The sequence below is a fragment of the Trichosurus vulpecula genome, chromosome 2 (genome assembly GCF_011100635.1).
Source record: "Trichosurus vulpecula isolate mTriVul1 chromosome 2, mTriVul1.pri, whole genome shotgun sequence".
NCBI classification, from domain to species: Eukaryota; Metazoa; Chordata; class Mammalia; order Diprotodontia; family Phalangeridae; genus Trichosurus; species Trichosurus vulpecula.
In genome coordinates, this window is record NC_050574.1 from 213,975,445 (window position 1) to 214,002,293 (window position 26,849).

At 36.7% G+C, this 26,849-nt stretch overlaps 1 protein-coding gene across 1 annotated transcript in view; it reads right to left on the minus strand.

The window, feature by feature from the left end:
* Nucleotides 1-26,849, minus strand: part of IFIH1 (interferon induced with helicase C domain 1) — a 108,187-nt gene that overhangs the window by 14,514 nt on the left and 66,824 nt on the right. The window contains exons 6-12 of the mRNA XM_036745415.1: nt 17,882-18,092; nt 16,992-17,209; nt 12,862-12,978; nt 9,856-9,979; nt 7,780-8,037; nt 6,001-6,263; nt 2,692-2,841 (exon numbers count right to left, since the gene is read on the minus strand). Coding sequence (XP_036601310.1) covers nt 2,692-2,841; nt 6,001-6,263; nt 7,780-8,037; nt 9,856-9,979; nt 12,862-12,978; nt 16,992-17,209; nt 17,882-18,092 — 1,341 coding nt within the window. The remainder of the gene's footprint in view (nt 1-2,691; nt 2,842-6,000; nt 6,264-7,779; nt 8,038-9,855; nt 9,980-12,861; nt 12,979-16,991; nt 17,210-17,881; nt 18,093-26,849) is intronic.

Genomic DNA, 26,849 nt, shown 5'->3' on the forward strand with positions numbered 1-26,849 from the left:
ACATACTCTTCTTGTCAAGTCTTGGCTTGTTGAAAATGCTGGTATCAAACATTTTTATTTATGTGAAATTGAATTTTCAAAAAGAAAGAAGAGGGTATAGAGGGTATATGCTGAGTTCCAAAAATATTTGGCAATTTAACAGTACCAACAAAAAGCATAGCTTAGCAGCAATGGCATACATAGCCACCTTATCCACTCAGATAAAATACTCCCTTTTGCCCAACATAATTGGTCTTCTTATAACATAAGAGAAAAACAAAGAGAAGAGAAAACTGAATAAAAATTGGTAATAAAACTCCGATGACTTTTAAAAAAATTTCTAAAGGGAGGTGGGCATAAAAGTAGAGGATTCTGTAATAACTGTAGAGAAATCCAGTCTAAGTTATGTTTTAATTTAGAAATCTTTCAGTGTTCTAGAAAACCCTTAAGGCTGAGTCAATGGCCAAGAATAGAGAAAGCGCAGACATTCTGAGAATGAAACGGCCCATTTCCACCTTTGCAAAAGAACAACAATACTACATTGTTTAAAGTTTTAGTAAACAGAGATAAAAAAGGTTCAAGTATCATATGCCTTAAAAAATGGGCTGAAGCCCATATGATAACTACATTAATTAATCAAAAATAAAGCTGTTGGTCTATGTTTCCTCTTTTACCAGGAAAACAAAATAAAACAAACTTTGAAACCATTATCCTAGATCTAGAGGATCTCATGAGCTCCCAAATGTTCAATGATCACCTCTATGCAGCTAGATCTCAGCTCTCTCTCTCTATATCTAAACCCAAAATTCTTGTCTCACATCACTAACTTCCTATTAGACATCTCCAAATGGATGTCTTGTAAGTATTTCAAACTTCACATATCCCAAACAGCCCATCATCTCTTCCCCCAAACCCTCCTTTTGATCCTGACATCTTTATTTCTGTTGAGGACACCACAATTCTCATCACCCAATTTGTCAATGTGGATCATCCTTAATTCTTCTGTTTCCTGCATCCTTCACATCCCATCAGCTGCCTTGTCTTGTCAGCGTCACCTCCATAACATATATCTTGTCTCCTTCTCTATACTCATCTACTTCAGGCCTCCATCACCCCTTGCTTGAACTATAGAAACAGCCTTCCTGTCTCTAGCTTCTCTCCTCTCCAATCTATCCTCCATATGCCTGACAGCCTGATTTCCTTAGAACACAAGTCTGATCATGACCTCCCAGAATTCAAGATGCCCCAGTGGCTTTCTCTTGTTTCTAGGCTAATATACAAACTCCTCTGATGTCTTCTATAGCCTTTCACAGTATGGCTCCATGGAACCATTATTCTTGCACATCATCTTCCTTCATATACACTACTTTCCAACCAACTTTTCTGTACGTGTCATTCTATCTCCCATCTCTATGCCTTTGCAGAAACTGTACCTCATGTCTGGAATATCTTCCTTTTTCACCTCTGCCTCAGACAATTCTTACCTTCATTAAAAGTTCAGCTTTAAATGTCCTATAAGAAGCATGTCCTAATCCATCCAATTGTTAGTGCTCTCCCTCTAAAAATTACATGTATGTGTGTGTCTGTATACATATGTATGTATATCTGCGTATGTATTACAATTTAAGCTCCTTGAGGTAAGGCAATGTTTTTTTTGTATTCTCAGTGACTAGTATGATGGCTGGCATACAGTTGGCATTTACTAAATGTTTTTTGAGTTAAATTGAAGAATCATATCTATATTTCTCTCTATATATATGTATGCACACATATATACATGTATATGTATATAAAGAAAGAACAGGGAAAGAAGAAAGGGGAGAGAGAGAGAGAGAGAGAGAGAGAGAGAAGGAGAGGGAGGGAGGGAGAGAGATTGGGGGGGAGGGAGGGAGAGAGAGAGAGAGGAGAGAGAGAGAGAAAGAGAGAGACAGAGAGAGACAGAGAGAGAGAAGGGGAGAGAGAGACAGAGAGAGAAAGAGAGAGAGGGAGAGAGAGAGAAAGGGAAAGATAGAGACAGAGATAGAGAGAGAGAGAGAGAGAGAGAGAGATAGAGAGAGAGAGAGAGAAAGGGAAAGATAGAGATAGAGAGAGAGAGAGAGAGAGAGAGAGAGAGAGAGAGAGAGAGAGGGGCACAGTGCAGTGTGGCTAGAGAACTAGTATCAGAGCTAGGAAGATTTGGGTTCAAGTGCCTCTCTAACATAAACTGTATCAGAGCTAGGAAGATTTGGGTTCAAGTGCCTCTCTAACACATAAACTGTATCAGAGCTAGGAAGATTTGGGTTCAAGTGCCTCTCTAACATAAACTGCCAGGGTGACCTAAGCAAATCACTTAACCTTTTAGTACTCTGAGCTATTCTTTAAGACTCTAAGTTGCTAGAAGAGTGTCAACCTGTATTGGCAGAGTACATTTCCTCATCTGGGAGTTTTTTAGACCAATGAAGTCACAGGTCCGGTCCCAGTTCTGATCTCTATTGATCAAGGGAGACAATTCTTGATACACTAATTTATTGCCTGACTTGGTTTAAGACACTTAGCCTGTCTAGACTTCGGGTTTTTTTATTAGTAAAATGAGGATGTCTGTATGAATTCTAAGGTCATTTTCAGCTCTAGTGTTCTTTTCTTCTATAAGTAAACTGCACTGTTTGAAGACAAAGTAAAAAAGACAAAAGGAAAAAACAGAGTATGAAATAAATTAAGGTTGACTAAATATACCTGTAACATGGCTATTTCATTGGTGACAAGACCATAACGGATAACAATATTACATTCTTTTATATCCAGGCCTTCTTCCGCTACTGTGGTAGCAATAAGTAGGTTTATTTTTCCAGTACGAAAATTATTAATTACTTCCTTTTGTTCATTCTGCAAAAAGAGTTCAAAAAGTTAATTTTATGTTGTTGAACATATTAAATATTTTCCCCATTGGAAGAATTATTCTAAACTGAAGCTTGGTATAAATCAAATGTGTCACTAGTTTTGGGCTTTGAGCAAATTAACATCTGATTTTCATTTTGATTATATGACACATTAAAAAACATTTTCATTTTTTAGTCTGGAAATTAGAAGACTATAATTTTAAGCTATGGAGATGAAATGGTGGCTATACTGGGGATGGAAAGGAAATACCTTTGAAGGGGAATATTAGATAATCACTAAAACATTGTAAAGGATATTTATGCTGCATTAACTTCAGAATCTCAGACTTTCAAAAGTCCAGAATACAGTGCCTCAATTGGATATCTGTGATCTCTTGAAACTCAAAAAGAAGGTTTCAAATAGCAAAGTATATAGCATCTGAACCCTCTGAATCAAATAAACATACAACATAAAAGAATCAAAGCCACTGAAGTTTTGAAAATGATTAAATCATAAAATAGACTGTTTTACATAAATTTATATGATTTTTTCGAATAAATTTAAAACAAATAATCATTATCTCAATTTGAAATATGGGTGCTATGTAAGAATTTTTTTAAAAAACCAACATATATTCCGCAAACTTGATTTGTTAAATGATGAGGTGAATTAGCATTAACATATAGTGGTAGAATTAGCAAACCTTCATATTCAAGGCAAAATGCTAGTGCAAGTTAAGTTTTCTTCAGTACTGATACTTACATTTTGGAGCTCTCATCCTTCCTTATAGTTTCCTTTCCACAACCTCCACAGGGTCCCAGTGCCCTCATAAGCTACCACCATTCGAATTCCAAGACAGGGCACTGCAGTACTCTATCCAAGTTTTTCAGGATTATCACCTACTTCTTCCCATCACTCCCATGTGCCAAAACTTCCCCTTGTAAGTATTCACTCAGGAAATGCTCTCTTTTAGCTGGCAGTCAATTTAATAAAATACTTAAGGGTAAAGTAAATATCAGAAAATGACATGAGAGTATATTCTCCTAGTTTTATCCGGGGGCAAATCCTGAATTCCCTCTACTTCCAAAGGAAAGCGATGACAAAAACAGCTCATATTTATATTGTGCTTTTCAGTTTATGGTGTGTTTTCAACCTAAAATATAAATTATTATCCTATTTTATAAGATTAGGAAACAGAAGTCTCAGAGGGGTCTCATGACTTACCCAAGAACATGCCTAAAGTAAATGATAAAGCACTGGTGTTCCAGCCTAGATCCTTTATTTCAGATTGAATGCTGTGTGCCTTGACACTTTTCTAGAAGCAGAAAAATCTAAGTGTGACTGGTTGCTTTTGTTCTTTTAAACACAGATGTTCTACTTTAGCTCCCAGAGGGCAGAGAGGCATTTCACTTTTGTCTTTGTGTCTCTAGCGCCTAACACAGTGTCTGGCACATAGGGAGCACTTAATAAGTCCTTGTTAACTGAGTGACTGATTGGTTTGCAGTAGGATTTTCAAGAGCGAGTCTTTTCTTTAATCCGAAGACCACTTTTGTTAGTTTCTATCAAGATGTAAGCTAGGAGAGTGACATTTACTTTTAGCCAAGACCCAGGTTCTCCTTCTGAGGTTAAAGACTTTTACCAATGTGATATTCAAAAGGTTCATCATCTGGACAAGTGTAGGTGCAGAATTAATTGAAAGGGACAGACTTCATTGGATATTGAGTTATAATATTAAACATCTGTCCATGCCTCAAGTCTACTCAAGAGACTAAAGGATAAATAGGCTAATAACAGAAACAAACAATATTAGAATACCCCAATGGAACTTATATTTTGATACTTCAATGGACTATGATCTAATTAATATGGATACTCTATGTAATGATGCAGATGATGACCTATTCACATTATCTTCTCCTCAGTGACTCTTGTCCACTCCTTCCCATAAGTCTTCCACAGGGGGTCTTCTAAGCTGGGGCTTCTTAAATTTTTTTCCACTCGCAAACCCTTTTCCAGTTCTGGCAGCACTCTTGGTGTTGCGTGGCCTGAGGGCATGTACAGTACAAAGTGCACATGCTTTGTGTTCGGAACCAAGGCTGCAGTGATGTTGCATGATGCAACACAGGCAACTGATGCCAGAAACACCTTGGGTTCATTATGCTTTTGATTTTGAATTAATTTTTGATTGTTGTGTGTTCAGAAACCTTTCACTGTTGCCAAATTTTTTGTGACCCTATATGGGGTCATGACCCACAGTTTAAGAAGCACTGTTCTAAATCTACTGGGACCCTCTCTCTAAATCAGTAGTATCGAACTCAAATATATAGATATAGATATGGTTGCCTGCAGACCACACAGTGACTAGAAAACCACAAATTAACATTATCTGTGTTTTACATTTTTCTTTATTTTGTTAAACATTTCCCAATTACATTTTAAACTGGTTTGGATCACACTCAGGGGTTCTTCAGGCGTGCTGGGACTCTTGTGCTCTAGATTTTGACACTGAGTGAATCACAATGGAGCATCCCAGAACCATAGCCCATTGGAACATTGGAAGAAATTCTGATAACATAGTGGACAAGTGGCTAAGCTATTACCTGGGAATAATATACTTATAACTGAATATCATTCAGGGTCACGTTGAAGCAGTGAGACATCCAAACCTCTAACTATTTGAGTAACAACACTAATTCTTGTAAGGTAAAGTCAATCTAGTAATGTTGTTTCTGGAAGTGTGTTAAAGAATGATTTACTGCTACTTTTGATTCTGTACCAGATCTGAGACCAGAATTGAATGGTTTAGATCACTGGAATTGATACTGTATAATAAAACATAGATTTCTATTAAAATCCAAACTCTATCTCTTTCTTTCTTTTCCTCCTTTTTCCCTTTTTCTTTCTCGGTCTCCTTATCTTGTCTATGCTGGAAGTACAGCAGTCACTCTCTCAGTTTCTGACTTGGACCAGTTCATCCTTTTTCCAGCAGCCCAGTGGCTCAAGGAATCTCCCAGCCTCAGTCTCTAGAGGAATAGGAATTATAGGTATTCACCACTACACCCAGCCAGATTTCAAGAACAAAATTCAAAAAGAAAGTACAAATAATTCACATAGAAATTAAATTATAGTAGAGTTTTAGTTTAGTTAATAAACTCAATGGGATACCTGTGTCATGGGTTTAAATTCACTGCTATTTCCAGCCCCAATCAGATGATGAGCTTTTACTCCTACTTCTGCAAATTTTTCAATGTCGTTAATCCACTGAGAGAGAGCAAATGCACTTTGCCGAGTCTTGGTGAAGATTATTCCTCGGGCTACAGATCCGTCAGTTTTAGTAAACTCTTCCATTATGGTGTTTCGTAATTTGGTCAGTTTTTCATTTTCATGATCTGGAGTGAGGGCCAATTTTTTCAATTTTTTCTTATTTTCTTTAAAAAACAATTAGTGAAAAAAAATCAATGAAATATACAAAATTATAAAAAAATCCTGGAATTAGAAACTAAAAAATGTCTTGACTACACAAGGATTCAAGGTTCAGTTAGTATAACTTAAATGTGGCAGAAAAAAAAAATCACAGTACCAGTCATGCTAAAAACCAATCAATTACAAAGCCCATACTGTAGAAATTTCAGTCACATCACAAAGAAATAGGCTAAAAACAAAGACCTCCCCAAATTACTTTTTTGTCTGTGATTTTTTGAAGAATCCAGTATATACACGAATATGCAAAGAATCTGTGATTTTATCAGGATGTGAAATTCTCACAGCCTGTCTATGACTTAGATGATAAACCGTAGGAAGCTATTCAACAAGGAAGTTAATAGAATTGCCCAGGGCCACAAAGCTAGTTAAGTGTTAGAGGCAAGATTTAGTTCTATCTGAACTAGTTAGAAGTAAGTTCTTACCAAAGAGATAAGCATGTGTGACTCATGAATGAATTCAAATTCAACAAAAATTTATTAGGTACATATTATAAGCAATGTAGGGCAGCTAGGTGGCACAGCAGACAGAGAACCAGTTCTGAACTCAGGAATCTTCCTGAGTTCAAATCTGGCCTTAGACTCTTATGAGGTATGTGACCCTAGGCAAGTCACTCAACCCTATCTGCCTCAGTTCCTCCTCTGCAAAATAAGCTGGAGAAGGAAATGGCAAACCATTCCAGTATCTTTGCCAAGAAAACCCCAAATGGGGTCATGAAGAGTTGAACATGACTCAAATGACTAAATAACAACACATGCAATGTGCTGTGCTAGGCAATAGGCATATAAAAATAAAAAATGATACTGTCTTCAAGGAGCTTACTAAGGAAAATATTGCATAATAATATGTACATATTCACAAATAAGTATTACACAAGAGTTTGATAAGAGAAGAGACTCAAGCAAGAAAACTTAAGGAGAAAGAACACTTTCTGTTTCGGTGATAAAGAAAGGTTTTATGGAGGAAGTGGCATCTGAGCTAAGAAAGAAAGATTTCAGTAGGCAGAGATGCAGAGTGTGCTCCAGGCCATGGAGGAACAGCTTGGATGATTGCTCAGAGACAGGAAGGTATAGAAAAAGATTGGAGAACAGAAAAAAGTCTCTTATGGCTGGAAATTGAGAATATGTCAAAGGACATGATCAGGCTTTGAACTGGAAGTTTGGAGCTATACTATTGGGGTGATTTTTTAAGTTAAGGTTAATTTTTTAAGTTAATATCTCTCTGAATTGGGAATGACTTCAGAGGTCAGGTATTCTAAACTACACCTGACTGATCTCTTTCCTACAACTTCTTCAACCAGTGGTCACCTAGCCTTCAATGGAAGACATCAAAAGAAGAAGGAAAACACTATTATCTCCTAAAGTAGTCCATTCCATTTTTAGATAGTTCTAATTATTAGGAAATTTCTCCTTACATTAATTTTAATTCTGCTTCTCTGCAACTTAAACAAAAATTGATTCTTACCATAAAATAAATCTAGAAGAAACAGATCTGTTTCATCTAATTTCAATGGCTTCCTTTTATTGTCGTCTTCCTCCTCTTCCTCCTCCTCGCTATCATAATCTTGGGCTGCTATCTTCTTCTCCTTTTCATCTTTATAGAAACTTTTGAGGTGGTGGTATGCATCTATCATTCGGATTGTGTCGTTGATTTGTAGAGCTTCATTGTATTTCCTCAAATGCTCTGCACAAACACGTTCTTTGCGATTCCCTTCTTTAGCAGCTTTAAAGAAAAAACAGTGACATAAAAGAAAATATTCCCTAGGGTCATGTTATACACATCCCTGTATAAAATGCTAACTTCCCCAAATCTGCTCCTCTTTAAGGCCAATCCCCATGCTGCCCCATATCTGATATAACTAGTTGAAGTTTTCTAGACTCTATAGTTGCTTTGAAAGCATGCCAGCAGAGTATAAAGCACAAATATGTATTAGTAATGTTTCTAAATCTGTACCAGGCGTTCCCTAAGGAAAGGGATGGTGTCAGACATTTCTGAAAGGTATCTACTTTCCACAGAATCTAAGTAGTCTACAGAATTCCACAGAATCTACTATTCCCAAATAGTTCTTATTTTGCTGATATGTGTACAGAAACAAAGCACAACCTGGGAAAAATATACCCCCCCACACACACACAATCTAGTCTCTTGGCTGCTTTCTAATGAGGTTGGTGTGCCAGTAGGGCACACAGTCAAAGGCACACACCCAGTGACCAAAGATGACCACAGCCGTGGACCTCACCACAACTACAACCCCATCTCCTGCCTTCTCTCTCTACTTTCATACTATAATGTTCTACAACTAAGGCTTGTAAAAGGCCACCGTCATATATACAAAAAATGACTTTCCAACATATGTAAGTACGTCTGTATGCGTACATGCATACATATACATATACGGCATATATGTGTATGTGTACATATGTAGCTGCATGTGCACACAGCATATATAATTCTGCTATATGTGTGTATGTAAATATGTGTGTACGTACATGCACATATATACATATATGTATGCGCAAAACATGTTTATGTACAAAAATGCACACAGAGGCAGCCATAGCTATATCTATCTCTATTTCTATATCTGTATCTTAGCTGTAGGCTGCCATATATGTATTGTGCATGTATGTATGTATGTGTGTGTGTGTATATGTGTGTGTGTGTGTGTGTGTGTGTGTGTGTGTATGTATGTATGCTAGCAGCAAGTTGCTTCTGAATGAATGGAAACATTAAGGTACTTTCTTCCAATGCCAACAGCCATACTTCTCCTTTCCTGGTTCTATGATTCTGCTGCACTGCCTTTCCTCTTGTGCAAAAATTGTGAACCCAAGAAACCATAATAGTACTGTCTTACTCCACTAGAAACTCTGCATTAGGAAGCAGCACAGTACTGGGCAAACGGCAGCTGATTTAGAGTCTGAGGCCTTGCTGAAGTCCATCTCAACTTCTGCCACTTACCAACTGTCTGCCCTTGGTCAAGCCACAATCTCTCTAGGGCTCAGTTTCATCTTCTGAAAAATGAGAGGGCTAGACTAGATGACCTCAGTTCTCACGAACTGAACATGGATGTGTAGGGATTGTTTAAGGATTAAGATACCGCTAACACCCACTGAGCCCTACGGTTTAAGTATACTGGTTGATTCCATTCCCTCTCAAAGGTGAAACTCTGCTGTACTGCCGAGGTCTTGGCTGCAACTTGAGCCCTCCCTTGAAGCAGTTCAGCTACATTACTTGCTTTTCTTTAACTAACACTGGGGAAGATGTGCTAGGTCTGTTTATCTTTTAATATCAACTTGTAATATTTATCTTTTTGGGGAAGCATAATAAGACAGAAATGATAAAGAGGTCAAGATGCTGAATAGCCTGGTGCCTCTTTCCTCTGACAAAACACCAAGACATGTTGGTCTTTATCCTGACTCTGTATTATAGCTGTAATGCACAGATAAATAAATCTAATAAACTGCACAGTATTAAATATGAGTTTCTGAACATTAATATGATAAATCAAATTAAAAGGTCCTGAGTAAAAATCCAAATTACCTCTTTTTTCCTGATGAATGACCCATTGTTCATAGGTTTGTGTCCCAAAATCAGATGTTGGATTCATCTGACAAAAGGTCTGAATGTTTGTCATTATTTCTAGAAGTTTCTCTTTAAATGGATTCTAAAAATAAAATAATAAAACAATCATAACTTTTATATTGGTGACTGACCTCTGTTTAAATAATATCTATATTACTATGCACATTAGCAAAAATATTTAGGAAAAGAAAAGGGTATATTTCTGATGATGCAGAAGAGTAGTAGCAGTAGTAGTAGTAAAGCAGCATTTATACAGAGCTTACAACGTGCCAGGTATTGGGCCAGTACTTTATAATCAGAACCTCATTTGATCTGCACAACAACCCTGTGAGGCAGGTGCTACTATTACTCCCATTTAACAGTTGTGGAAAATGAGACAGAAACGATTGAATGACTTGCTCCAGGTCATACGACCAGAAAGCATCTGGGAACAGATCTGAACTCAGGTTTTCCTGACTCCGGATCCAGCTCTCTATACCCTGGGCCAACTAGCTGTCTAATATAAGTCCATGCACATATATGTTCTCTTTCTTTTTTTTCCTCCCTCTTAGCCTCTAGTCTCTTTCCCCCTCCTCCTTCTCTTCATTTCCTATTTTCCTATCTCACACACACCAATATATACTGCCCCTGTTGGAATAAGCAATTCAGTAGTTTCACAGAGTAATGAATGACAAATAACTTTCATAATTGGTGGGAAAGTCTATAATTATATTTAAGGAAAACATTTCTCTTTGAAGAATTGGTCTCACTTTTCTTTGTTTACCAACTTAAATGAGTTGAAGATTAGTATAAAGACAAAAACAATTTTTAACTTTGTAAAAATCAGAAACTGTTCTCATACAAATGAGAAGCAGAAACCAGAATTCAAGCCATCAGGGCTGACAAACGAATCAACCAAAGAACAGAAGAGCAGGAGTGCTAATGCCATGGTTTTTTAAGTTCGTATACTTGATTGTTAAGGCTTTTTTAAAAATATTAAACAAAGTATATAATGGTTTTGAATAAAAGGCAAGAAAAAGCAAATTTCCACCAGTATAAGTATACTTGGAAGCAACACAAAAACCTGTTAGGTCAAATATACATTGGTTTTAGTTTTTAACCTTATACATAAAATTATTGACTAATTACGAAATCATAATGGCCCAAACTGAGGTTTGTATTTAGGTTGTCACAAAGAAGTGAATTAATTGTAAATGCAAGGGCAAAGGTGGAGGTTGACTGAGTCAAACAATTATTCACCTCCAGACCAAAGGAAGTAACTGAAAAGATACTGAGCCCTTATATCTTATCAGGTGAATTACTGAATTAATCGATCAAGGACATTAAATCAAACATGAGAAGCCACTGATAAGTTTGGAAGGAGTAAAAGCCATTGTTTGAAACTGAGTGACACTGCATGGAAGGTGTATTGAGATTGGCTGAATGGATTCAATTGTTGCTTGTAGTAAAATCAGTTTAGAACCCAGCATTCCTGTGTCTAGCAGCCCAGAGGAGACGTTAGCTCTAGCGAAGTCCTTAAGACCAAATCGCTTAAGGAAGAGGAGAAAAGCTTCTGCCTCCGCCTGCCCCCCTCCTTCTGTTCAGAGGAGATCCTTGAGAACTTTGAAAGTCTGGAAGAATTATACTTCTCATAGATACTCTCATATTTTCCTCAGAATAGCCAATGGAACTATTTGTGTTTGGATCCCAGGACAAATTATACATGATGAGGAAAGAGCTTCAGGACTTTACAGAGAGCCTAGAAGAATCTATATCACACATAGAGGGAACCTACTGAGAGCCCCATGAAGGGGAGAAAAGGACTTCTGGCAAAAAGACTTCTAGGAGCTGCGAAGTTACCCAGTTTGCCACATGTGATTTACTCTTGAGAGCTCACTTTCCCCTGGACTTCGTATGTACTTATAGCTCCAGTTTGGAGAGAGGTTTTTACCAATTTACTCTACTACTATACCATGCTATGCTATGCTTTGCTTTACGATAACCATACTATACAACACTATTAACTACCTTAGTTACTACCTGTTTCTAAAAGCCAATTAAGTCTGGCTGGCTAATTGATATCAATGGATAATCAATGGAAAAACCACACTGGTAGGGGCTTATGTGCTAAAGTACTCTGGCTCCTCAGGGTCCCCTAGAGTCCTGAGGCAAGCAGTAGCTGTCCCATCTCTAGGCATTTGACCTACCAGTACAAGTGAAGGGCAGGCATAGTAGCCCCAGAGCTTGTGCCATAAGCACATACGCCTACAATAAACCCACAGATGGATAGAACTCATTTATTTTTCACTAGGAGTAACATTTTCTTAAAAAATCCAAAATAGTTTACAGAGGTTGGGACTACCACCATTATTGTATCCCAGGTGGTGTGACCGACAGAGCACTGGGCCTGGGGTAAAATTCAAATCCTGCCTCAGGCACTTACTAGCTATGTGACACTTAACAAATCACTTAATCTTTGCCTCACTTTCCTCAAATGTAAAATGAGGAAAATAATAGCACTTACCTCCCAGGATTACTGCAAACATCAAGTGAGATAATAATTTTAAAGCACTTAGCACAGTGCCTGGCACATAGTAAGTGCTATCTATAAATGTTAGTTATTATTATTATTTCAGAATTTTTGGAAGAGTAACAGTGTTTTAGCTTAACAGCAATATATTCTGCAAGATGATTGAGGCTAAAGTGAATTACTACCCTAAATTTTAGTCTAGCAAGGGTTCTCTGACAGCTCATCTGCACCAGCAAGCCAAAAATGAGAAAAGAAGAAAAAATTTGTTATAGTTCTTTTTTTCCTGCTATCAGTGCATAACTGCAAAACTGAGGTTTTATTTTCTAATAGTTTTGGATGACAATGCTTTAGGAGTAAGGGTAAAACAGCCTGTATACTTTTTTAATAATGATTATTTTCAATTTTAAAAACATCATCTGTATAAACAAAGACAGTACAGAAATTTCCAAACCTACTTCTCTGTTGTCATCTGCAATCACAAACTTCTTATAAGGTTCCTTCACTTGTTCTTTTAAAAGGGCAGCATTTTCTTTAACCGTGATAATTGTATATGCATCAAGATTAGCACATATCTGTAAAAAGAAAAGTTTTCAATACTTAAATAATTCTTCATTCACATACTGGATTTGATTTAAATCAGAAGTCTTTCTCACGTAAGAAACAGACAACATTGCTTACAGGTGCTCCAGGCATTCTCTCCAGCTAAGCAAAACCCACACCAGTTGCCCCAGCCTGGGCACATCTGCCTGCTCCTTCCAGCCACACACTACTACTTGATGCGCTGGGACATCTCCACTCCCAGAACGAACCTCTATGGGCAATGATAACCTATCTGAACATACTCCTCAATGATTAACATCCTTTTCTCCTCATCTCAGTGACTCTGAAACCTAGCTTGCCAATGTTCAAACCCTGCTCTTCCTCTCACTTCTTTCTTAAACCCCTCAAGCCAGGGGGGTGCTGGAGCCAGCTCCAACCAGCTTGTGAAAACTGACTGTAAAATTTTCAGTGTGAGCGTTTACACTTTAGAAATCAGGAAATGCTACAAAAATCAGAGTTTCATATGTTGTTTTGTTGATTGTCTAAACTTAAGAAAGTGATGGAGAAGTTGATAGTGTAGACTAAACTTAATAGCATGCCATGTGCATATTGTTGTTTTTTTCTCAGAAAGCCAGTTTTTATCTATTTACCAGCCCATCTCTACCATTTCACTCTTATCTCCCACTCCATGGTCACGTTGTGGGAGACAGAATACTCCTCGTTCATCATGCCACTTTGAGGCTCATCCTCTACCACCAAAACTCAGTAACCTCTCTTCCTTTGAAGTTCATTCAATCTATATTTAATACCCAATTAAGATTCTAGAGGTCTAACGACCTCTAGGACACCTTCCTTCTCTCCTCAAAGGGTTCAGTGCCTGTCCCACATTTTTTCCTTCTCTCCAACTCCTAACCTCATCATACTAGGGGACTTCAAGATCCATACTGACCTTTCTTCAAACACCGTAAGTTCAATTTACTCATTTCCTGTGGCCTACTCTGCCACCCCACCACATATACAGACAAAGGTGGCCACATCCTCAGTCTTGCTATCAACCACAAATGCACTGCGTCCATGTTCATGGACTCTGAAATTCCTCTATTGAATCAGAATCTATGTCATCCCACTTCTTCCTATATGTGGCTCCAAAATTTGTCTTTCCTCATCAAGACATCTAGCTGGCTCATTGGATCTCTATCATGCTAGGCCAGGAGGAAGACTTGAATTCAAATCTGGCCTCAGACATGAACTAGCTGTTTGACCCTGGGCAAATCACTTTACCTCTGTTCACCTCAGCTTCCTCCAGTGTAAAATGGGGACAATAACAGAATCTACCTCCTAAGGAAGAAAAATGAGATCGTATTTGTAAAAGTGCTTGCTAACTGTTAATACAATGATTTTCTTTTTTTGTTTGTTTGTTTTGGAGAGGGGAAGGCAGGGCAATTGGGGTTAAGTGACTTGCCCAAGGTCATATAGCTAGTTAGTGTGTCAAGTGTCTGAGGCCCTGTTTGAACTCAGGTCCTCCTGACTCCAGGGCCGGTGCTCTACTCACTGTGCCACCTAGCTGCCCCTAGGGCAGGTTTTCAAACCTACTTTCTGAGACTATCATCCCCTGCACTGGTTATACTCTCCTTCCTTCACCATTCTGACACCAGTCCAACTCTACACCGGCCTCTTCTCGAGGCCCTTGTCCCCTGATCCTACTGTAGATCTTGTTCAGTCAAGCCCTAACCCTGGATTACTGCCCTCCATCTACCGCCTCCATCCCAATACACACGCTGATGAATGGAGATGTAGAAAATTACAATACCATGATGACTGTGTCCACTACAGATTTATCAGGAGATATGCTCAGCAACTCTTTGATAAAGATAGAAGCCGTGTATATTAGTGTTCTGGCTTTGGGTCAAGGTTTATCACATAGCTGGCTTAACATTCTATAAAAAGCAGCAGCAACTTGGGTTTGGGGACCAAAATATAGGTGGGAGAAATGGAGCTGTGTTCCACAAACTTTACTGAGTCCGGGTTACGACACAAAACTTAATCTGTGCTTCCTTTGTATAGAGCCTTGTATGTAGCAGACTACTGATGTTTATTGAACGGAATTGAATGAAATCAAATCTATGTCTATCCATATGCTTTGGTACCAAGCGCTCCTTGTAACTCTTAAGCACTTGTGTGATGATAATAATAGCTAATAGCTAACATTTAAAAAAAATTTAAATTTATTTTATTTTTCATTTATGGAATAAAACAAGCATTTCCATAACACGGTATAAATTTTTTTTAAAAGATGATTATACATGAAACTGCAACTCTATTATGTACAATTTGCTATTCCCTTTAAATATATAATAAAGTTATCATGTAAATTTCTTTTTTCCACATAGTAGGCACTATGTAAATATTAGCTATTAATAATAATAACTAATAGCTAACATTTATACAATGCCTATGGTGTGCCAGGCACTGTACTAAGCCCTTCACAGATATTATTTCATTTGATCCTCACAACAACCCTGGGAGGTAGGTGCTATTATTATCCCCATCTTACAGGTCAGTTAACTGAGGCAGAGAGATCTTTGCTCAGGGTCACACAGTTAGTTAGTGTCTGAGTCTGGATTTAAACTCAGGTCTTCCTGACTCCAGGCCCAGCACTTTTTCTGATCTACAAACAAACTGTAGAACTTCTCTTTGTGGTCACTTTCTGAAGTTATAAAACATGGAATGTAGCACTTCTTTCATCAGAGAGGTCACCAGGTCTGTGTTTTCTTCTCCATTCTTATTTTTTGTGTGAAACTGATAGGATAGTGCTGCGGGTAGATTTTGTTTAAGTCAGAAATCAGAATACTGAAGATTGCATTAGATAGAAAGCAACTCAGAGGAATGTCCCATTTTCAGACATCCATCTCATTAAGGAATGATACCATCCTCCCAGTGTAAAGGGGAAGCTTTCATACATAATAAATTCTACTTTCCTGATGCATATTTCTATGCATGGCCATCTCTGTATGTAGCTGTGGTGGGGTAGAGAAGTAGGTCATAAGAAATGAGTGAGTTGACCTGAGAGTTTAGGGTGTTTGAGGAGACCAGCACAGATCTTGAAGTCCCCTAGTATGAGGGCGGGAGTAGGAGAGAAGAGAACAACTGTGAACTGGGCATTAAGGTTATTAAGTTTACAAAAACATACACTTGAATAGCCTCTCACATTTGTAAAGCACTTTCAAAGATCATGTGGGTTTCACAAAAGCTATATGATCCAGGTAGGGCAGGCATTATTATCCCTTTTTTTTAACGGATGAAGTAACAGCTTAAAGAAATTAAATGTCTTGCTTCAGATCACACAAGTAGTAGTGAAGCTGTGACTCAAACCTCAAATCTTGCAAGTGACAAATTTCAGATTTTAACTTGTCTTTTTATGATGAGTACAGTGCTCTCCCCATGATACCTCAATGCCTTTGTGTCAAAAAAAGAAGATACTACTTTTGCCCCAGGTTATTAAATATGGTGATCTTCCATAGTTCATGTGATAATGTTCCCTTTCAAATATAAACAGGAGAATCAATGTTTTGCAGAAGATTATCTATACAAATTTTGTGTGTGTAAATATTAATTTCCCTTAAATATAAATCATTGAACACTTCCTCTGTGTTAATTTGATTAAATATTAATGAACATAAATTAAAATTTCAAACCAACACATCAGTAAAAATTACAATGTATAATTTATCTTAGAACTGGACCTGTGATTTCATTAGGATAAGGAACTCCCAGTGAGAGAATTCCCTTTAGCAATGCAGCTTAGCACCTCCCTCTGCAGTTTATGGTCTAAGAGTCTTATCGTCTAAGACCAAAGTCTTGCTTTGGTCAGTGAGAGAATAAGTGACTTGAATGACCACTTCACCATCGCCAGTATATCAGAGGCAGTACTTGAACCCAGGTCTTCCTGACCAGGAGGCTGGCTCTCAATCCACTATATGACACTGCTTCTTCTATACTGTACAATATTACTTTTAAATTACTCACTTGCAAAGTAATTACTTACTTTTAAAATATGTTCTTCAGCTTTGGCTTGCTTTTTGGCCCCTCCCACGCCAGGTGAAGCTGTCAGTCCAAGTATCTGAGGTTGAGGTACCACTGGCTTATTTTCCTTCTTGAATCGACAGTTCTTCATCTTTTGTTTCAGGTAATGTCTCATTATGTTATTATAGACAGCTTCTTTGTTGGTATGATGGCATTCGTCAATAATGATGAGGGAAAAGTCTAGAGAGAAAATTAGAATTTTTCAGATTATTCCTTCAAATGAACTTCTCTGATAGTGTCAAACTACAATTTTTAAAACACATTAAATTATTTTTAACATGTACATCTTGGGGGGATGGTTTTGTTTTTTAATTAGAGGGTGGCAACAGTTCATTTGTCACAGAATGATAATATGATTTTTCAAGTAACAATGATTACCTAACTAGCAGGGACTTTATAGATCATCAACTTCAACCTCTTCGATTTGAAGATATGAGGCTTAGAAAAGGGGGCGAAACTTGTCCAAGGTCATGCATATAGTGAATACTAAAATAAGCATTCAAATCCATGTTTTCTATCCCCAAATCCAAAAATGGTGGCTAAATTATTTTATTCCCTCAAAATATTATGGAAGATTAATATTTAACATCTTTTTTAATCTTCCATTTTGTTATTTTAGTATATTTCCCTTTCTTCCCAACAATAATTGCGAGTGATTTTGTTCCACAGGTAGATCTAATAAAGGGATCTTCTATTGTGAATAAGAAAAATATAGCAGTCCCTAACAAAAAGACTGAAAAATAAATGGAAAAAATGATAAAATACCAATGGCATTAAGGTCTCTTTTTTCTTCATATCAAAGACCTTACAACTTCTATTCACAATAATAAATCTCTCTTAGCCTATAACTACCTGATAACTGGACACCATCATCTTCTCCATTCTCTGAATTCAAAAGGGAATTCTCCAAGATTTGAGCTGTACTGATAATAACATCATTGGATTTTACAACTTCTGGGAATGATATTTTCAGTTGGGAATCACCACTCACTCCAATGACTTGATACCATTTCTTCAAGAATGGTTTAAACTCTTTACGGAAGTGCTGTTCAACTAATGGTACCTAAAAAATACACCCAAAGTAGAAAAAGAACTCCAAGTTAACCTTAATATCAATCCAGCAGTTACTGATATCCCACTTTGAAAATGCCCCATTGGAGGGGCTCACCTTTTACAAATGCAAATTGTTCTCTCTGAGAAGGTGAATAGACTTTCTATATGCCATTTAACTAAAGAGGTCAAAGGATTCCTAAATGGGGTGGAAAAACAAATCCAATGCGGAGCCTTCAGTAGACCAAACACTGGTGCTGTGTTTGTTATGTCCTATAACAGAAGGGCTATCATGGTCATAAAAGGGAAGAAAGTGTGATCATTCTAGTGTTCTGTCATCTAGGGCCAGATGATAACTACTGATTGGTTCAATTCAGGGGCCATCTTTTTCATGAATCTTTCCCTGACCCCATCTCCTAGTTGATTTCTTCCTCAAATTGCTCATAGAACTTTGCCTGAAATCTCCTTTGCACTTATCTCACTTCCTTTTGTATCATATTTGTGCATTCCCTTTTCCCTTCAGACTGTAAGATCCTCGAGAATAAGGTCCATTGAGAGTTACAATGTAGGTAAGACAAGTGAAGCATTCAGCAGATGTTTTGCTCTAACCTGAATAACAATTGTGCCTCAAGACATACTGTTGAATGAACAAATGAATTAAGGATAACTGAAATTATGAATGATAATGAAACTGAAATGGTACAGTGGAGCTAAGAATGGAATGGTGAGGGGGCGGACTTCTGACAAAAAGATTTGTCAGGAAGCCATAGGTAGGAAGATGCAAGGGCTTTAATGAATTTTTTTTTGGGAGGGAGGGGGTAGAAAGGAATAAGCAGATAATAAAGGCATATATACTATAGAATTTGGCAACTGATTGGATGTGTGAAGTGGGGCAATGAGGGAAAACAGTAAAAACTGACTGAGGTTTTATAAGAGTATGACTGGGCTACATGACTAGTGGTGTAAACACATAAATGGAGAAAGTTTGGGATGAATATCTTTGGACAGCAAAGATGGAGAGTTCAGGGGCAGCTAGGTGGTGCAGTGAGTAGAGCACCGGCTCTGGAGTCAGGAGAACCTGAGTTCAAATCCAGCCTCAGACACTTGACACATGTACTAGTTGTGTGACCTTGGGCAAGTCACTTAACCCCAATTGCCCTGCCCCACCCCCCAAAAACCAAAACCAAAACCAAAAACAAAAAAACGAAACACAGATGGAGAGTTTAGTTGTGAGTATGCTGACTCAGAGATGTTGCAAGGACATCCCTGTGAAGTTATATAGTACAGAAAGCAGTTGGAAATATTGGACTAGGGTATGGGGATAGGGATGCAGATTTAAAGGTGATTGTATCTGAGTGGATGCGACCACCAAAAGAGTCTGTAGAAAGAGGAGAGAAGAGGGCCAAGATTAGAACTTTATGGGAAATTTAGATTCAAGGAGAATAGAGAATCAGCAAAGGAGATCAATAAAGAAAAGGAAATGATGAGGAAAGTACAATTATAATCATCCAGGAAGAAATAGTTGGTGATATGGAAATTAAAAAAAACTTGGCAGAAAGTACTATGTCATCTTAAAGGCTGTAATCACCAAGGAGAAGGAAAGCTAGGTTCTCAGAAAAGCATTTTTTACATTTAGACAAAAGACAGATATGATTCAGTGATCACAGAGTTCACATTGGGGTTCACTCATGCTCTGCACTTGGTCATATTCTGTTTCACATCTTACTCAACAACCCAGGTGAAAAGAGAATAAGTCGTGCTTGCCAAATCTGTGAATGACAAAAAGCTAAAAAGAAGCCATATGTCAAGACTGCATCCTCTAGGACAGTGCCTGGCACAGAGGAGATACTTACTGAATGCCGTCTGATTGATGATAGCAAGGTAGAATGATAATGTTGAAAATAAAATGATAAATATAAAATCTTGCATATCATTCCCTGCCCCCCAACACACACAATGAACTACATAAGCATAGGATCAAGAAAACCTAGCTTAGTAGTTCATCAGTAACAACTTATGGGTTTTGTCGACTATAAGATCCCTGTAAGTGTGATGTGGCTGGCAAAGAAAGCATAGTCTTAGACTGCCTAGAAAGAACAAAGGAGTTAATTGTTGTCTTCTGTATTAGTCAGATTACATCTGCTCTGGTCAGGCCACAGCTAGAGTGCTACCTCCAATACTGGGCACCATATTTTGAGAAGGATGTTGCCAAATTCTGGCTTGTTTGATGAACTGTTTGGATGTTTGGAATGAGAAAGCTTAGGGAGGAATAATAACTGTTTGAAGGGCTGTCACATTAAAGACAGATTAGATTTATTCCATCTAACTCCACAGTGAAGTATTAGGGTTGATGGGTAGAATTTACAGTGAGGAAGCTCTGGGGTCAATATAAGGAAGAATTTTTTAATAGAGCTATCCACAAATGGAACTTGATTCCTTCTGAAATAGTGAGTTCATTATCATTGGCATTCTAAGCAAAGACTGGATGACTACCTGTTATGGTTTGTGGAAATTCTTCACTTGGTGGGAGATTTGGATTAAGGGATTATTAAAGTCTCTTCCAATGCTAAGATCCCATTATTATATAACTATATATATATAAGGGATAGAAGAGATGGATGAACGAGTGATGAATGAAATCTTCACTCTCAATGACTGGGAGAATGCTGATGTCATGGACAGGGAGAAAGGAAAGACTAGAAATCTATCAGGACTTACAGAAAATGAGCTCAGTTTTGAACTTTTCAAGTTTGCCATCCAAGTGCAAAGGGCAAGTTGGAGATACAGGATTGGTGTTTAGTTTAAGAATTAGGACCAGAGATTCCAATATGGGAATCATCAACATAGAGTTGATTGTTGATGCCATGAAAATAGGTAAGTTCCCCTATGGTAAGTTTTATATAGAGAAAAGAGAAGCAAGCCAAGAACTGGCCCTTGAGCAACATCGAAAGTAATGGGAATGTAGTAAAGGAACAGCTAAAACAAAACATGATTAAAAAAAGAGTAGTTAAGATAACTTGGGCAGTGTCACTGTACTGTCAAAGAAGCGAATAGAAGGGAAGATTTCAAGGAAGGACAACAGTTTCACTAATAGAGTGGGAAGGCCAAAGAGAATGAGAAATATAGCAAATGACTTCATTGCAAAATTGTTCCATATATTGTTTTGTTCCATACATTGTAATTGTTCCATTACACATTTCTTTTATATGACAACTCACTGAATCCAATGAATTATATGTACTATTTTGTGTGTGTGTGTGTTGAGTAAAAGCCAGTGTAAATCAGCCACCAGCTACATATATAAAAAGTTTATGCTCACCAGTCACAAACGTTATGTGATAACAGAAATGTCAGGCAGTGTTTATTCCTGGATATTTTAGTCTTGATCCAGTAGGCTATTTTCCCTCAGGAACGGAGGTCTGTGTTTTACAGCTCCAACAACTCATGGCCATCTACCAATGAATCCCCAGAGCTTTAGTCATAATGCTTTCTGGTACATCTAGAGTGTGGTAAGTATATTTTGAAAAAAAAAACTACATTACAAAGGTGCTCCAATTTCTTAGTTATGTTCATCTGAACAAGCAGAGATTTAATTAATGACTGAAAATGATGCAGAGAGGATTCTGGGAAGATGGTGGAATAAGGCAGGAAATTACCCAGCTCTCCCAAATTCCCTCACAAATAATTTTAATTAATTAATTAATTAATAATTAAAAATCAAGGTAAAGCAGTTATCCAGCCTAAGACAACTTGGGAGGATGTTAGGAAAGACCTGACCTCTTGGTGGCAATCTGGCTTGAATGAAGTGCAGACACCTGGGCCAAATACCAACAAATCAACAAAAAACAAGCACCGGGGGCAGCTATGCAGAAGGCAGCCTCAGCTTGAGGAACTTTCACTGCACGCACAGTGTGGGGGTTGGACAGATGATCAGGGAGAATTTCAGGATCCTCTGCTGGCGCTGGATGGAGGGTCCAGCTGTGCTAATAAGACAGGTCCAGGCTATAGCTGTGGGTGAGGAGGGGTTAATACATGCTGCGGAGTGTCATCCCAGAGAGGCAGGGGCTCTGCTAGCTGTGGTCATTTACAGGACAACAGAGTTCTTAGTTTTGGTTCCAAGACAGAGGGGAAAGCTGATGCTTTCAGCCACGGGAAAGACCATAGGGAGTAAGAGCATTTGCAGTGACAGCTGACAGCATTTCTGGGGGCCTAGGTTCAGGGGCAGAGAAAAATACCTGAGGTTAGTCCCCCAGACAGCACTCAGAAAACAATATCACAAAAAAACCTGAAGCTTGAGACATTATCCCCCACATCTCAGGACTAGAGCCCAGCTCTAACACAAAGTTAACAGCCAAGAAATAAGCAGCTAAAAAAAAGTATGCAAAAGAGAAAGAACTTGACCATAGATAGTTACTATGGTAATAGAGAAGATCTGGATTCAAACTCAGAAAACAATGAAGTCAAAACGACTACTTCTATTTCAAAGAAAAATGTAAAATGGTCACAAGCCCAAAAAGAGTTCTTGGAAGGGCTTAAAAGGCACTTTAAAAATCAAATAAGAAACGTTCAGGAAAAATTAGGGGGAAAATAAGAGTAATGCATGAAAATCAAGAAAAGTATGAAAAGAAAGTAAACCAATTGGAAAATAAGATCCAAAAGCTTATGGAAGGAAATAATTCCATAAAAATTAAAATTGGGCAAGGGGAAGCTAATGACTTCATAAGATACTAAGAAATAATAAAACGAAAAGAATGAAAAGATAGGAGAGAATATAAAAGAACTGACCTGCAAAACAGATCAAGGAGAGACAATTTAAGAATTGTTTGACTACTTTAAAGTTATGATTTAAAAAGAAATCTAGACACTATACTTCAAGAAGGAAAATTTCCCTGAAGTTTTAGAATTAGAGGGCAAAATAGAAATTGAAAAAATCCACCAATCACCACCTGAAAAAATCCCAAGATGAAAAGTCACAGGAACATTATGGCCATGTTTTCAAGCCCCCAGATTGAGAAAATACTACAAGCAACTAGAAAAAAATAATTCAAATACTGTGGAGGTACAGTCAGAATAACAAGATTTAGCATCTTCTTCATTAAAATACTGAAGAGCATGGAACATGATATTCTGAAGAGCAAAAGAGCTGGGTATTCAACCAAGAATAATTTACCCAGCAAAGCTGAGTAATGAATTAAAGGACTCTGAGGTATTCGTGAGGAAAAGACAAGAACTGAATGGAAAATATGACCTACAAGAATCAGGAGAAACATAAGAAGGTATATATGAAAGACCAATTGTAAGGGATTTAATAAGGTTGAACTGTTTATTTCTTATATGGGAAAATGTTATCTGTAACTCTTAGGAATGTTATTACAGAACTCAGTGGAAAATTTGATATAAAAGATCCAGAAGAAATATGAAGAAATCATTAAAGACTAATTATAAGGCACTGATTAAGGTCAAACTGTTGACTTGAGATATATGAAAATGTTATTAATGTTAATTAGTTATTATTAGTAGTACTACTATTCTTAAAAATGTTATCATTACTAAGGTAGTTTGAAAGAAGGTTGGAAGTGAGTTGTGTATGAGGTGATTCTAAAAAACAAAATTGCATAGGAAAAGGTAAAAAGGACAAACTGTCCCATAAAAATGGATCATGAAAGAAAGAACAAATACAGAGGAAGTGGGTGGGAGTGCAGAGCTGGTGATATTAGAACCTTACTCTCATCTGAGTTGAAAAGGAAACAGAATATATATCTAAAGAGGTTTAGAAGTCTTCTGAACTTCTAGAGAGGTGAGAAAACTGGGTGATAGGGTGGGGGAGGGATTTTTAGAAGGATATATTGATTAAGATTATGAGGGTGGGGTAAATAGATAAGGGAGGATTTTTTTAAGGGGAGGATAAAACAAGGAAGAAGAGAATAAGGGGAAAAGACAAGGTAACAGGGATAGGGTGAAAAGAGAGGCTGAGAAGGAAAATAGTGTGTAAAAATAAAAAGGAAGGAAATTCACAAATAGCAATTTTAACTTTGAATGTGAATGGGAAACGAAATGGGGAATAACTGAACAAGTGGTCTATGACTGTGATGGAATACTACTGCACTATAAGAAATGATGAGTTTAGTGATTTTAGAAAAACATGGAAGGACTTGCATGAAATCATGAAGAGTGAAATGAGCAGAACCAAGAGAACACTACATATAGTAACAGCAATACTGTTTTAAGAATGGCCATTAAGTTATTTTGAATATTACGAATATCCAAATTAACTATAAAAAACATATGAAGAAAGATGCTATCTGTATCCATAGAAAGAACTGATAAATAGAAGTATATATAGAATAATTTTACACATATATACCTATTTGTGGCTAATGGTAGCTATCTCTAGGGTGGGGAGGGAGGGAAGAAAAAAATGTACATGATAATTCTGTTGTATATTTGAAAGGAATAGCAAGTTGTGAAAAGCAGATTTGCAGTTTCATTACAATCACCTTTTTTATTTGTACTATGTTATAGAATGTTTGTTTTATTCCATAAATAATATTAATTAATTAAAAATGTTATCATTACTAGGGTAGTTTGAAAGAGCATATGTAAGATAGAAGGCTTGTTGAGTATAATGGAATGATGCTAAAAAAAGAATAAAATGGGTAGGGAGAGGTAAAACGAATAATTATCCCATACAAAAGAGGCGTGAATAGAAGAACTGCTACAGTGGAGGGCAGGATGGGGTGGAGTGCTAGAACCTTATCCTCATCAGAACTGGGTTAAAGAGGGAATAACATATACATCTAGAATGGTATAAAAAGCCTTCTTAACTTACATGGAAATAGGAGAGCAAAGGGATAGGATAAGGGAGGGACTCATAAGGGTGTGCAGATCAAGAAATAGAAGGGAAAGAAGAGAGAATATAGGAGGGATTCTTAGAAGTGGTGCAGATTAGGAAAGCAGCAGTCAGAAGCAAATCAGACATCTAAGGAAGGATAGAGTAAAAAGAGAAGGAGAGAAAGATAAACAGTGAGGAAAAATAGGGGGAAATATACAATTATTAATTATAACTTTGAATATTAATGGAATGAACTCATCCATAAAATGGAAAAATATAGCAGAATGTAAAAACCAGAGTCCAACAATACGTTGTTTATGAGAAACACATTTAAAAATGAGAGATACACATGGAGTAAAAACAAAGGGCTGGAGTAGAATTTATTATGCTTCAGGTGATACAAAAAAAGCTGGGTAGCAATCATGATCTCAGAAAAAGTTAAAGCTAAAATAGATTTAATTAAAAGAGATAAATAAGAAAACTACATTATGATAAAAGGTACTGTAATAGATAATGAAATAATATCAACACTAAAACTGTATCCAACAAATACTTTAGCATCCACATTTTTAAAGGAAAAATTAAAGGAATTCCAGGTGGAATTAGAACTAGATAAATATAATCAAAAAATAAATTTAAAAAATCAGGGAGATGAATAGGATCTTAGATAAACTGGATATGATAGCTATCTGGAAAGAATTGAATGGGAATAAAAAGGAACATACCATTTTCTCTGTGGTACATGGTACCTGTACAAAAATTGACTATATATTAGGGCATAAAAACTTATAGTTAAATGCAAAAAAGAAAATATTAAATATATCCTTTATAGATCACAATGCAACAAAAATTATATTTAATATGGGATCATGGGAACAGAGACTAACAATTAACTGGAGATTAAATAACCTATTCTTAAAGAATGAATGGGTTAAAGAACAAGTCATAGAAAAAATAAATAATTTTATTAAAGGGAATGATAATAAGACCATATACCATGGGAAGCATGTTGGGAAGCAACAAAAACGGTAATGAGAGAATAATTTGATATCTAAATGTTTACATCAATAAAACAGGGAAAGAACAGATATATGAATTGGGTATGCAATTTTTTAAAATACTAGAAAAAGAACAAATAAAAAGTCCCCAATTAAACACCAAATTGAAAATTGCAAAAATTAAAGGTGAGATTAATAAAACTGAAGTAAGAATTGAATTAAATTAATAAATAAAACTAATATTTTTATGAAGAAACCCAATAAAATAAATAATTGGTTTCTAGGATTTTTTAAAAGAGAGAAGAAAACTAAATCATTAGCATCAAAAATGAAAAGGATAAATAAAGCACTAAAGAAGATGAAATAAAAAAAATTATTAGGAGTTACTTTGCCCAATTATATGCTAATAAATTTAATGATTTAAGCAAAATGGAAGGATACTTACAAAAATATAAACTGTCTAGATTAACAGAAGAGGAAATAGAATATCTAAATAAACCTATTTTAGAAACAGAAATTGAACAGGCTATGGATGAGCTTCCTATGAAAAAGCATCAGAACCAGATGAATTTACAGGTGAATTTTACCAAACACTTAAAGATCACTAATTCCAACAGTAAATAAATTGCTTGGAATAACAGACAAAGGAGTCCTACCCAAATCCTTTTATGAAACAAATATTGTGCTGATACTTAAACAAGGAAGAGCAGAAAAAGAGAAGGAAAATTATAGACCAATTTCACTAAGGAAAATGGACACAAAAATCCTAAATAAGACATTAGCTAGGAGACTACAATAATATATAACAAAGATTATACATTGTGACCAAGTGAGATTTATATCAGGAATGCAGGGATGGTTTAACAGGAAAACTATTAACATAATTGATAATATCAATAACAAAAGTAACAAAAATCATATGATTATCTCAATAGATGTA